Source organism: Mastigoproctus giganteus, chromosome 10, assembly GCF_048544385.1.
Source record: "Mastigoproctus giganteus isolate SK-2022 chromosome 10, ASM4854438v1, whole genome shotgun sequence".
NCBI lineage: Eukaryota > Metazoa > Arthropoda > Arachnida > Uropygi > Thelyphonidae > Mastigoproctus > Mastigoproctus giganteus.
Window position 1 is genome coordinate 133,534,137 of NC_143584.1, and position 13,670 is coordinate 133,547,806.

General features: G+C 40.8%; 1 protein-coding gene across 1 annotated transcript in view; it reads left to right on the forward strand.

Moving 5' to 3' along the window:
• Nucleotides 1-13,670, forward strand: part of LOC150079292 (polyamine-transporting ATPase 13A3-like) — a 559,638-nt gene that overhangs the window by 204,715 nt on the left and 341,253 nt on the right. The window contains exon 13 of the mRNA XM_090383023.1: nucleotides 6,152-6,213. Coding sequence (XP_090239149.1) covers nucleotides 6,152-6,213 — 62 coding nt within the window. The remainder of the gene's footprint in view (nucleotides 1-6,151; nucleotides 6,214-13,670) is intronic.

Consider the following 13,670-nt stretch of genomic DNA (forward strand, 5'->3'; position numbering starts at 1 on the left):
AAGATTCCTCATAATCTGCCTTTGCCTGCCTAACCTCCTTTGTGACTTGGTTACAGACCAGCTTATATCTATTATAGACTTCCGTGTCACCTGTTATTTTATATGTATCCCATGCATTTTTCTTCTCTGCCACATGTCTAATTAGTTCATCTGACATCCATTTAGGCCTAAATCTTGAACAATATTTCTTAGTTGGTATGAAAAGGTAACATCATCAGTTGGTCCCACTGTATAGAATTTAAATACTGTCTCAGACCACTGTAGTCACCTTTATGAAAGCAAAATCCCTTCCCTTTACCCCTGATTCTAGTTACCTCTTTGAGTAAATCCCACTTTAGCACACTGTGATCACTGCCACCTGGTGCTTCTTTTATCTGCAGATTCTTAATGCATGAAGAATCACTACTGATAATCAGATCAAGAGTATTACTCCCTCTAGTTGCTTCTTGAACATGTTGCTGTAGAAAACAATCATCTAAGAAATCCACAAAAGGCTTGCTATTGTGCGAGTGACCAACCCACAAATTCCAGTCAACATCTGGGAAATTAATATTCCTCATTATAAGACTGTGATATACTGGCCCACACTATTTCTCTGTACAGTTGTTTATTATAGTCATCGGAGTCATTAGGCCTATAACACACTCGTACTCTCAATTTTGCTTTCCCAGTGCTTATGTCACACCAAACTGACTCGACACTGCAGCCATGTCGACTGGCTGTACTTCCTTGGATTTTATGCATTTCTTAACTAATAGCATAACGCCCCCTCCCTTCCGATCCTTCCTGTACACATTGTATTCCCCAAATTCCAGTTCTGCATTCCTTATATCTGTGTGACACCACGTCTCTGATATCCCAGCAATGTCTGCCTTTGAAGTTTTGACCAACACCTCAAAATTCATCTTATTTATTTATCAAACTCCTAGCATTGGTGTATATGCACCTGTTCCTATTTTTAGCTACCCTAACACAGCCCATGTATTTATTTGTTTTGCAATGACTCCCAGCAGTCTCTGGAATCCCCTACACGTTGTTTTCCAGGCCCCTGCTCATTTGAATAGAAGCAGTGCAAGAATCACTTTCATCTCTGCCAGCGGCTACTGTTACTCTATTAGTCTGTGTATCTCCCGATTCTAGCAGTTTTCCGGCCCACTTAACTCTGCCTCAATAGCATGAGCAAACATTCTTGAATCCTTTCTATTTAAGTGTAACCCATCACAGTAGAAGCAGTTTCTCCTGTTAACAAGCACAGACCAGGCTGAGAAAAATTCTACCCCTTGAGCCTTGCACAATCTCTCTCTCTCCAGGGCCGATTTGATCGGCAAGGCTCTCATCTTATACTTCCTCCTATCGTGTTTGACCACAACTGCAGACACTTTCAAATTCAACCCTAATTCACAGCTTTTTTTCAATATTGACCTGTACTTGTTTAAGTAATTCTGCCGGTCTCCTACTCTTAATATCATTAGTGCCAACATGTACAACAATATCACCTTTTGTGCCTTTCGAAGATGATATCTGCTCTACAATGTCATCAACCTTTGCCACTGGCAGACATACCTTGGTCCTGTTCCCCTAATCCTTTTTGTACATTATGTTCACCCATTTCCACGACAATAGAGTCACCAATAACAACTAATTCCTTTTGGACCAGCGCATTCTGCTTTGGGGGTTGCTGCTGTGTTGCATGATGTTTGAGTGCAAGCTCTGGCATTGATGTGGGCAGCTCAGAGCATGATGGGCCCTCAATTTAAATCCTTTGAGGACATCCACCCTGTCCTTCAAGCTCTCATATAAGCTCATAACAATGCTGAGTTGGCACCTGATTTCCTTACATTGTGCACACACAAAGACAATATCATATCCCTTTCCTGATTGCTCCACTAGAATTTGGAAAGTCCAAAAGAGATTTTCGAGACAGCAGTTGAATTTAAACGTTGATTAGAATTTGGCAGCATTGTTAATGGGGTGTACTCGTTCCGTTTAGTTAGAGTGGGGGAGACTGAAGATTGGGTGGGAAACAGGTAGAAGGACCAGGACAATAGAGTAGACATCTCCAAAGAGGTCAGTGTGAATGAGCCCCACCAGGCAAAGTATGGGGGGACAGGGAGGGGAGGGGAGGAGATAGAGACCCGTCTTCCTCCCTGCCTGCCTGGGAATGGGGTTTTAACAGGAACTGGGTTTGAGTACCCAGTTCAGATCCAAATGGTGTGTTGTGTCGAGTACAGTAGGGTGGTCAAACTGTCCATCCTGGTCCCGGGGGGTAGGATATGTTCGCTGACAGTGGGGAGTGGGAGGGACAGACATTTACTTCATTCATAATCTGCATTCTCACTCTACTTGCATTCTATTTTTATACTTTTTTCTTATATTTTATATATATTGTTTTCTCTGTTAGACTATATATATTTTTTTCTTTTTTTTTTTTTTTTTTTTTTTTTTCACTCACTAATCCATCTTTTTTCTCACACACCAGGTGGGGAGATGCAATGGTGTGTAATGTAAATTTAATACTAATGCATAATAGTCTATTATATTCTTACTTAAATAAGTAAGAATATAAATGATTGAAACTAGGGCTGAAACGTAACTGTAAAATTTATGGTTTGTGTTCTTTTTCTCACACAGTTACACTCATTCATCCTTCTGGCATTCATTTCATTTGTTCGACTCTTGCTCTCTGCACTGCACTGCACTTTCTGGCCACCTCAACGTACTGTTATTCTTCAGTTTTGATGCAGGCCAAGCTGCAAGTTTTTTGCAGGCCAGGGGAGAATGCAGTGATAGTGTTTGTGTTGTTAGTAAATGTTTGTTAGAATATATAAAGTAGTGTAAGTTATTATTAACTTTGTATTCCTTCGGCTAATTACATTTGCTCATTCCCGTTCACCATGACACTCGTTCACTCTCTCTTTCCCTCGTGCTGGGTCACTCTTTCTTTCACCAAAACTGACATTTATTCCCTTTTCCATAATTCCTAATTCACTCTTTCACTCATTGCCCAGCCTGTTCATTCTGTCTTTCATTCTCATTCATTCTACATTGCATCCCCTTGCTACTAGCTTACTGATAATTTTCAGCTAATCTGCTTCCCTGGCTGCCTGTACACTCCCTCCCCTAAATAAGTAATTATTTGGTGTGGGCCCCAAGTTCCTACACATGGCAGGGTAGTTCTGGGGGTACCCAGGTCAATCCAGTTTTGTCATATCAGGGCATAGAATTCTGCTATCCCGACAGTTTTTAAGTCATCGTCTGGGCGTGATGGGAGACGTGGGGAATTTTAACTGTTGTTTATTGGTTAATTGCTGGGGGGCTGAATTGCCATTCTTGGGATAGTTCTGCACATTTTGAATACTTTCTGTGTGAAGGATGTAAAGGCTTTATAGTTTTCCTCTTCTGTGATAAACAGGTGTTCTTCTCCCCTGGGAAGAGGGCCAATCTGTGCTATTAGCTGTGTTCTGGGGACGTCATAAATTATACATTCATATAGAATGTGTGCCTAATCTTCATTCTTGCCACAGGTGCAGTTTGGGTCAACAGTCAGCCCAAAGGAGGTTAGTTTCGCTTTTAGGGAACCTTGACCTGTTAGTATAAATGTTGCAAAAAGTCTAGGGACGTATCACTTAGGTGGCTTTGAACTAACCATTGCCACCCATGGCAGAAACATTTTGGTAACCAGACCTCTGGTTTCCTGCTCCCACTTTGTTTTCCATAGCTCATGGAGTTTTGTGGCTATTCTTGTTTTTTTTCTGCATTGAAGGTGTTGGCTGTATCAAGGGCTATTCCCAGAAATTCTGTGGGTATGCCCTTTTTAAGTCTATAATACAAGTCTCTTTTGGCTACCTCCAGGTAAAGTGGGAGAGCTCCAGCCGGCAACTGTAGCGCAGGTGTGCTTACTGTGCAACATGCTCTGGTAATAGTGAGAAGTATCGTCCTTTGTATCGATTCTAGTTTATTCCTATTTCTTACTATGGCCGAACGGGTGAACCACACACCGGGTCCATAGGTGATGACAGGTAGGAACATTGTGCGGTATATGATTGCCGTGGTCTTTCTTTTGAGCCCCTGGTCTGCTCGACTGATCCTGGCAATCATACCTGCATAATTTCTCACTTTTTTTGACAAGTAGGTCAAATAGGGGTGAAAAGTTAAATTTGAATCGAAGATATTTTAATTCTGTTATCATTTTTATAGTAGTTGTGTTAATTTTGATTTGTGGATGTATTCTAATGTCAAAATTGCCACTTAGGCAATTGCCTAAATTTCCAAGATCTAGTAGTGAAACTGCAAATTCTGAATCCCCCAAGTATTCTTTAACAACCATTTCAAACAGCTCTGCCCCTCCTTCCACCCTATTGGCTGGCCTAGCGATATGATAGTGTCAGCACTGCCAAGATTCCTCTCATTAGTAGTGACATGGTAAAATTATGAATATAGAGTAATACACGTACACTTTTATACTTTTTTTTTTGTCCATATTTGCTTTTATAATTTTGTTTAGGTGCAGTTAAGTTGGAACATTTGTTTTTCCCCTGTTCTTTCTTTTTGTCTGCTGTTGTAGATTTTAGTTTTTGTTCCCTCCATATCTCAGTCATTGAAATTTTACAGATCATTTTTACATTTATAATGGCTTTTCTAACAAATATAAATAGGAATTTTAAGTTGGATGTTATGAAGGTTCAATTTTTTCAAATTCATGTCTTCTCGTTGATTAGCATCAAAATTGCCATCTGGGAAATGGCAAAAATTTGTATATCTCAAGGAAATGGTTATATTGAAAATAACCTTTGATATTGGTGTTCCCTACTAGAAGGCCTCAGAAATAGAGGTTCATGCCCAATACAGTCCTTACTCTTTTATGAATGATATGCACAAGAGAATATGAATTGAGAAATTGAAAAATGATGGTTGCAGGATAGTGCTTTAGCTCAAAGCAGTTTGGTGTGTCAACATTTCTTTGAGCTAAAGAGTATTGATTAATGGAATAAACTTCCTCCTGGTATTGTGTGGAATCAGTAGTAAATGTAAATAAATTTAAAGGATCAGACAGATTAGTTTTTTAGAAGGGATAGGAAAATGAAGTGGGTGTTTTTTTTTTCTTTTCTTTTAATGGCTGATACTGTTATAAGCTTGTTTTCTTGCATACTTAATATCAGACTACTGATATTAAACACAACTTTTAAGAGGCTGTAGGTTCTCTGCATGTAAATTTTAATTATGATTGTGTGTCTGCTGGTATTGGCAGTAGTTTTGCAGTGATGAATCTAATATTGTATATTTTTATAATTGCTGCTGACTGTTACTGCTGCATCTTCACCCCAGGGGCTCACATCTGGTGACTATGGGCTTGGCAAACCCAGGGTCCTGAGCTGGATATCATTCTTGGTGATTCTCTCTCTCTCTCTCTCTCTCAAGGTAACTGGGGAATTTCTTTTGGCTGGTGCAGCATAAGCCTCGGGCTTCCTTGCATCATATGATTAATAATAATAATAATAATAATCTCTTGCTTGTTTATATGGCACTAAAGCCAATTTCTTCCCGATAATACTCACTTCTTGAGCAGATCATTGTGGTCATTGCTCTGGTGTTTCTTCTCCTCTTTTCCTTCCATCTTCTCTCATTTGGTCAATTACTTTGATTGAGCACATTGAGTAAAGTGTGTTGATGTTAAAATATTTAAAAATATATCATATAATCGAGGAATCTAATCCTCCTTTTCACAGTGTTCACAATCAGCTTGCTTAAGAGCATGATAGGCTCTTAAGCTTGCTAATTGTGAATATCTTTCGGAAACCTTGTGATCAGCAAAGATACATTATATAATGGTTAGGATATTTACATCAAGGAATTCAAAGTATACTTAGATCTTTCTGCTGTAAGGAAAAAAGATTATTTCCTTTTTTTTAATGAGTAAATACCTTATTAGAATAATAGTTAGTTAAGGATATAAATTTCATCTACTGAGTAGTAATGAAGGATTGATATTAATGCTACACAGTGATCATGAATTTTGTTTTTTATAATCTCTTGATATTATTTGATCACATAAGATAGATATTTGAATATACATGACATCAAGTTTTGTTATAATCTCTTAACTCTCTCTCTTTCTCTCTCTCTCTTTTTTTTTTTTTTTTTATTTAACTAGACTGGTACACTTACGGAAGATAATCTTAACCTCTGGGGTGTCATTCCTGTATCCAGTGGAGGGCAAGTAATGTACTTAAAATCAGTTTACATAATGTGACTGTATACTCACAATTTATGCAAGATGTTATATTCTTGCAAGATTTCATATGATTAGATTTGACATAAATTAGGCTAATAATGTATATGAAATGGTGGGGCTTATTCTAGATCACTGTGTTTTAATAAAATTATCATACTTGTAGAGTGCTCTGAGCAGTTTAAACTACCATTAATGTTGTCACAAAAAAAAAAAAAAAGCCAGTTATGATTTGTGGCTGCCTTGTGTCCTGAAGTACTTTTACTCTTCCTTAGAAATGTGCTATAGCAAAACATTTTGATACATGAATATATGCACTTCCGGTACAAACTCCTTGTCAGCATTGAAAACATGTAATAAGTACCTTTTAACCTTAGTGAAAGTTTTTGACACCTCTGAAAATGCTATAGCTTGATCTTCACTATCACCCATGTATATGAACTTCAAGTTCTTAAAGTTTTAATTTGGAACACATTCATTAACCAAAACTTTGTTTACTGTAAATTCCTCTGCACTTCAAGATTCACTTTCTTTCTCTTTGCTTCAAATGATTATAGGTGCCTCTTGTTTTTGATTTTGTGGTGGCTAGCAGTGTTCATTCCAATGTTTCTAGTTGTTAGATTCATTATAGTACATTTGAAAATTCTCTCTCTCTTTTTAAATCTGATTTATAGTGTACAAGTAAGTGTAAGTGTTTTTAGGGTCAAGCGGCACCAGGGGTTCCCCCCATCTCCACGTAGTTTATGTTGTGGTGTATTACAGTACACTGTAAATGCCAGAGATTTAAAAGTGTATGGATCTTGGATCGTGTAATTTCGTGTACCGTTGTTCTTCTGGCCATTTAGCCACTGGACCCCTGTTGGGATCCAACGTTGCCCCACTTACACCCCGTGGAGGCAGGCCAGGAACTCAGTAGACTTAGTTTACTCTGGCAGGTCCTGCCACATAGTTTCCTGAGATTTCGGCGGCTAGGACCAAAAAAAAAAAAAAAAAAAAAAACTTTGGGTGGCATATTCCAATGGTCATCAGAAAATAAAATAAAGTGAATTTTATTATTTGCATTGACGTGGAGGTATTATCGCTTTAATTTTTTAGGCCGAATGCTGGGCGTATGGCGGTTTTGACGTATTAATTTTGATGTGTGGGACTTTCACTAGCGTGAAGATAGAGGGGGGAGGCAGAAGACTGGGGGGAAAGGCAGAAGTATGGAGCCAATAGAGAAGGCGACCCCAGTTTCAGTGGGGCATGCCCATGCACCACCAGAGAGGAACCAGGGAATGGCGAGAAGGGAGGGGACCGAGTGGCCATCCCCTCCTCCTAGGGATTAGGAATTATAGGTGAAGGGGGCTAGAGTGCCCTCTTCAGGTCTCCAATATGGCCTTTGTTTCACGTTTGTTTCTCTTCATTGTCACACATGGGGCAAGCCCCATCCTTGTGTTCCTCTTTCTTTGGTTCAGCATCCTTCTTTGATTATGTGATAGCTTTTTTTTTTTTTTATTACTTCCCTATCAGGTGGGTTCTGTTATCTTAAACGGGTGGCGTTCTGTTCTGAACCTTGGGTGGCATATTCCAATGGTCATCAATCATTGGTTGATATCCCCGTCCTTAGTTTCTCGTATTCCTTGGTGTCCATATTTGGTTTCATTACTCCTGTTGGCCTTGGTGGATGGCTATTTGTAGTTTTTTTCTGGAGAAAACGTCTTGGGCAAAGTGACTAAAGGCCGCAAATTCTTCTACTGTATCCAGGAGATGGTGTTCCTGGGTGTTAGGGATGTATTTAATTCTCGTGATCATTTGACATCTGATGTCTTCGTATATTTCACACTGATGCATAACGTGATGCCATGTTTCTAGTTCGCCGCAGAGACAGTGTGATTCTTCGATTATGCCCAAGGAATTTAATTTGGCCTTGAAAGGCCCGTGGCCAGTGAGTAGAAAAGTAGTGTTTAGGTCTGGGTACAGCCATGTGGAGCCTTGGGGTACAGCCATGTGGAGCCTTGGGATACAGCTTGGTTACGTGGGGAATAAATTTTTTTGTTATTGCTCCTTTTTCCACGTTTGTCCATCTTCTCTGCCAAATTTGTACGAGGTGGTCCACTATTGTTTGTTTCTCGTTTTTTCTGTTATTGGTGATGTCAATGGTAAGACCGTTGTAGGTGGTTTGGGTTCCTTTGGCTAGTAGATACATAAGTCTGCAGCAGGTTACCTCTAAATCCAAGGGTAGGGTCCCCGCAAGTACCTGTAGGACACTCGTACTAACTGTGTTACATGCTCTTGTTATTGTTAATAATATGTTGCATTGGATCGTGTCCAATATCCTTTTATTCACTGCTGTTCCTGCTTTCTTGTACCATATGGGAGATCCATATGTTATTATCGGGATGAAGATGGCTTTATAATACAGGGACAGGGTTCTCCTGTTTAGCCCCCAGTCCCTGCGTGTAACTCTGGCAACGAGCGCTTTGTATTTCTGCAGTTTCTCTTTTAGATAGATTAGGTGTGGTTTAAATGATAAGTTCTGATCGATGATCAGTCCCAGATGTTTAATTTGCGTTGACAATTTGATTGTTTGTCCTGCCAGCTTGATCTGTTGTGGTCTTCTAAGGTTTAACCTCCCTCTCAGTAGTACTGAGTCCGTCTTCGTTGGCGAGATTGTTAAGGTGTGTAGTTTTGCCCAGTCCTACAAGGTTTCAAGGCCCAGTCCTACAAGGTTTGCAAGTGTTTCAAGGTTCTGTCTGGAATCCGCCACAACTGTCAGGACGAGGTCGTCTGTGAAGGCCTGGGCCTCCATCTCCCCCAGGTCCATGGTGAGGAACTCGTCAAACACTATGTTCCACAGGAGCGGCCCCAGGTCAGATCCATGAAGGCAGCCCCTGCGGACCGGCCAGGTAAACTTCTTGTAGGGCGTTATTACTTGGACGTTTCTGTCTGAGAGATAAGTTTTGATGCTCTTGTACAAATTGCTTGGTGTTCTCACTGCCCTGAGCCTGCAAAGGATACTCGGCCACCAGAGGGTGTCGAACGCCCCGGCAAAGTCGACGGCTATGACCAGGAAATATTTCTTGGTACACTGCATCGCTTTGGTGATTAGGTCTTGGATGGCATCTATGGTTGAAGATCCCGATTTGAAGCCATATTGCTTGGGTGAATTCAGGTTTGCCTCATTATAGTGGTTGTGGATCCTTTTATGTAATAATCTTTCGTAAAGCTTGCTGAGTGTCGACAATAAGGCTATGGGTATATGAATTGGGATTTTCCTGGTGTCTGTTTCAATTTTTGAGGATCAGTTTTAGATTGGCTGTCCTCCAGCTGGTGGGGAACTTGCCCTCTTTGATACAGGTGTTGTGCAGTCGGAGCAGGAGGTCCGGCATAACCTCCACTGCTTTCTTGACCATTTCCGGCTCGATGAGATTGGGGCCAGGGCACTTTTTGTTCCTGGTTTGTGATACCGCTTCTTGTAGTTCATTGGCTGTGAAAGGGGGGCTCTAGTTGTTGGGTCTCATATTCTTCGTTTGCTTGGCAGATGGCTTTCTGGTCCTCTGTTAGTATGCCTGGTGGGTTTTGGATTAGATTGCTGAGTATGTTCTTTATTGAGTCCTGCCATGTTGCAGTGAGTGTTCCTTGTGCAGTCTTTGTTGCAGTCATCACTTCGCCTCTGGGGAGTTTGTTTGTGGTGATTTTATACACCACTCCCCAGGGTTCAGTATTTCCGTTACTTGGACAAGTCGTTCCCAGGATGTTTTCTTGTTTTTCTTAATAGTTTCTGTATATAAAAGTTTCGGATCTGTCTATATTGTTGTCTCAGTTCCGCGACTTCTGCCTGGGGCCATGTTCTTCGTGCCCTTTGATACTGCTTTCTTTTGTCCTGTATTTGTCTTCTCATTCTTTGCAGCTCCAGCACCATGGCATGGCTCCCGTCATCGGAGATTTCCTTTTCATGGACACTTCCGCTGCATTGGTGATTATGCAGGTTATATCTTGTGCGAACTGGCTGGGGTCTATCCTTTCGCCTTCGGTCTCCCGTCTGTCCAAGTCCTCCACATACTGTCTCCCTTGGGTGGATAAGAAATTGCAGTAGGTGTCCCAATTTGCTTTCCCAATTGCAAATATGTTTGACAGGGATTTTGTGGTGACTGTTCTAGCCTGATTCCTTTGTATGCTGTAAGTGATGGTTCGGTGGTCAGACGTAGTCCATGCGTTTTGTACAGTCCAGTGGGTTACGTTTGTATCTATATTTCTGGACGTTCAAGTTATGTCGCTCATTCTTCCCAGTCGATCGTTTCTTCATAAACCAGCCGTTTTGCCTCCCAACAGTACGTTGGGAGGCAGAACGGCTGGTTTATGACTGTAAATATTGAAATTGCTAGGAAGTCTTCTAGTTTCCATCCATTTGAGGTTCCCCTGCGGTCCGGTGTGGCACTGTGCCAGACAGGTGATAGGCAGTTAACCGCTCCAATCAAGATTTTATGCCCTCCGAGGGTTGTCTGTACTGATTACAGATATGTTGTGGTAAAGTCTATTTCTACTCCAGGCCTACAGTAGAGGGCTATTATACAGTAGCTGCCTTTGGAGCATATTATATGGGCACAGGCTGCTCAGGGCATGCAAAGTTGTGGTATCTTTGTAACCATTATCTCTGGATTTCTTATTAGTACTGCTGCCCAGGGGGTGTCTTTGTTGCTTTGAACAATTTTATAATTGAGCGGGTATCACCTTACTTGTTTCTGATTGGTATACGGTTCTAGGACTATGATAATGTTGGCATTATCCTCATCTGCTTGGAGTCTTACCTGCTCAACAACCTGGTCCTTGAGGTTGTCACAGACATTCTCTTAGATATGCCAGACAAGCTGTACTTGCTACCTGGGAATCTAAAACGCTGATGGAACTGATATTCGGGTGACACTCAAGTCAAGTGGACCCAATTTCGGCGAAGTCCGGACGGTGTGTGACAGCCAAATCCTCTGCTTGCACCTTCACAATGGTGGGACTGTTAGTAATCCTGGGTATAACCTCCATGCACAAGTACATGGTGGGTGACCACCCAGGTGTGAACCAACGTAAGCAGGGGTCAAGGTGTGGCGCCCACACCACATGGAGGAATGCCGCCCCTCTGTGTTACCAGGCAATACTAGGTGGTAGATGACTCTCATCAACCAGTGCAATGCCACCACTTTGCTTATTGGAGGCTTGAAGTGGTGGAACCCATGTTTAGTCTTCAGAGCTAAGTTCCAGTCAACCCTTCCCTATCTCTTCCATTGATCTTTTCTCACAAACAACCCTTCTAAGTACATGGTCGAAGTGAGAGGTCCTTTAGGCACTTCAGATCACAACTTGGTGATTGTCTCTTCTCCAATGGAACCTTTATCTCATGGCTATTCCCAACCTCATGTTGTTTGGCATTACAAGAATGCAAAATGGGATGACCTGCGAGACTCCTTTTCTTCTTTTCCATGGTCGGATTACTGTTTCAAAACTTCTGATGTCAACGTTTGCTCAGATTGTGTCAGTGAAATTATTCTTGCAGGAATGGAATCCTTTATCTCACACTCCACTTTAAAATCTCATCCTTTATCTAAACCTTGGTTTTCCAATAAATGTGGTAATGCTGTTCAAGAGAAGAATGTTGCATATCGTAATTGGCTTGTTTCTAATTCTTCAGTTTCATTTTCTGCCTACACCAAAGCTCGCAACAATTGTAAAGCAGTTATTAATCAGTCCAAACTAGAGTTTGAACAGGTTAAGAGTAGAGAACTTGCTTCTTGCCCTGATGGTAGCCGAGCATTCTGGTCTCTTGCCAAAGCTATTGGCCGCAACTTTTGCCCATCTCTGCTCCTACCTCTGTCCAAACCAGATGGTTCTGTTGTCACTTCAGCCAAGAATAAAGCTGACCTGCTAGCATCCCATTTTTCTTCCAGCTCATGTATTAATGATCTTGGTAAAACACCTCCCACCATTCCCAACACGCTCCATTCAATGCCTCCTGTGGTCTTCTGTCAAAAGGATATCAGAAGGATTTTGATGAATCTCGATGCTAAGAAAGCTCCCGGTCCTGATGGTATTTCTCCACTTGTTCTCAAAACTTGTGCTCCTGAACTTACTCCTATTCTTTGCCACCTTTTTTCACTTTCTTATTCCAAAGGTGTTCTTCCTTCTGCTTGGAAATTTGCTCATATCCAGCCAGTTCCTAAAAATTGACAAATCCCTCCCATCCAATTATCCCATTGCAATTACTTGTACTGTTTCTAAATAATGGAGAAATCAATTAACCGCCAACTCTTAAACTACTTAGAAACCTTCCGTCTGATCAACGATTGTCAGTATGGATTCCGTCAGTGTCGATCCACTGGTGATATTCTGGCTTATGTTACCCATTTATGGACTAATTCAATGGAAAGGTTCGGGGGAAACACAAGTAGTTGCTCTTGACATCTCAAAGCCTTTTGATCGTGTTTGGCATAAAGGTCTTCTAAACAAGCTTCCAACTTATGGTTTGCCAACTGTTTCTTGTAATTGGGTATTCAGTTTTCTCTCTGAATTCTCACTACAGGTGATGGTAGATGGCTCTCTGTCTTCTAACTTCTCCACTAATGCCGGTGTCCCCCAAGGTTCAGTTTTTTTCCTTTTGTATATTAATGACCTTCTTCCATTGACTAAAAATCCTATCCATAGTTTTGCAGATGATAGCACATTGCATTCCACTTTCCATTTTGAGAAACCTTGGCCTGCCCAATCAGCTTCAACTTCTCGAAAATCTGCTACCAATTCCTTAAATGCCGATCTTCAGGTAATTCTCCAGTGGGGCAAAGACAACTTGGTTGATTTTAACCCTTCTAAAACTCAGTCTTGTCTTATATCTCGCAAAAAGGATTCTTCTGCTCCTATGCTTATCTTTAGTGACACTCCGATATCTAGGCAAAATGATATATCTCTTTTGGGGATTACCCTGACTTCTAATCTCTCTTGGCACAAGCACATTACAAATATTGCTTCCTCTGCATCTAAAAAAACATTACAAGAATGCAAAATGGGATGAGCTGTGAAATTTCTGTTCTTCCTTTTCTTGGTTGGATTAATGTTTTAAATCTTGTGATGTCGATGTTTGCTCAGATCGTGTCACTGAAATTTTTTTGTAGGGATGAAATCCTTTATTTCCTACTCCACCTTAAAATCTCATCCTTTTTCTAAACTTTGGTTTTCTAATAAATGTGCTAAAGCTGTTCAAGCAAAAAATGTTGCATATTGCAATTGGCTCACATCCAAATCTTCAGGCTCATTTTCTGCATACACCAATGCTTGCAACTATTGTAAAGCAATTAACCAGTCCAGATTTTGAACAAGCTAAGAATAGAAAACTTGCTCTTGTTCAAATGGTAATTAAGTATTCTGGTCTCTTGCCAGAACTATTAGTTGCATATTTTGTTCATTTATACTCCTTCCT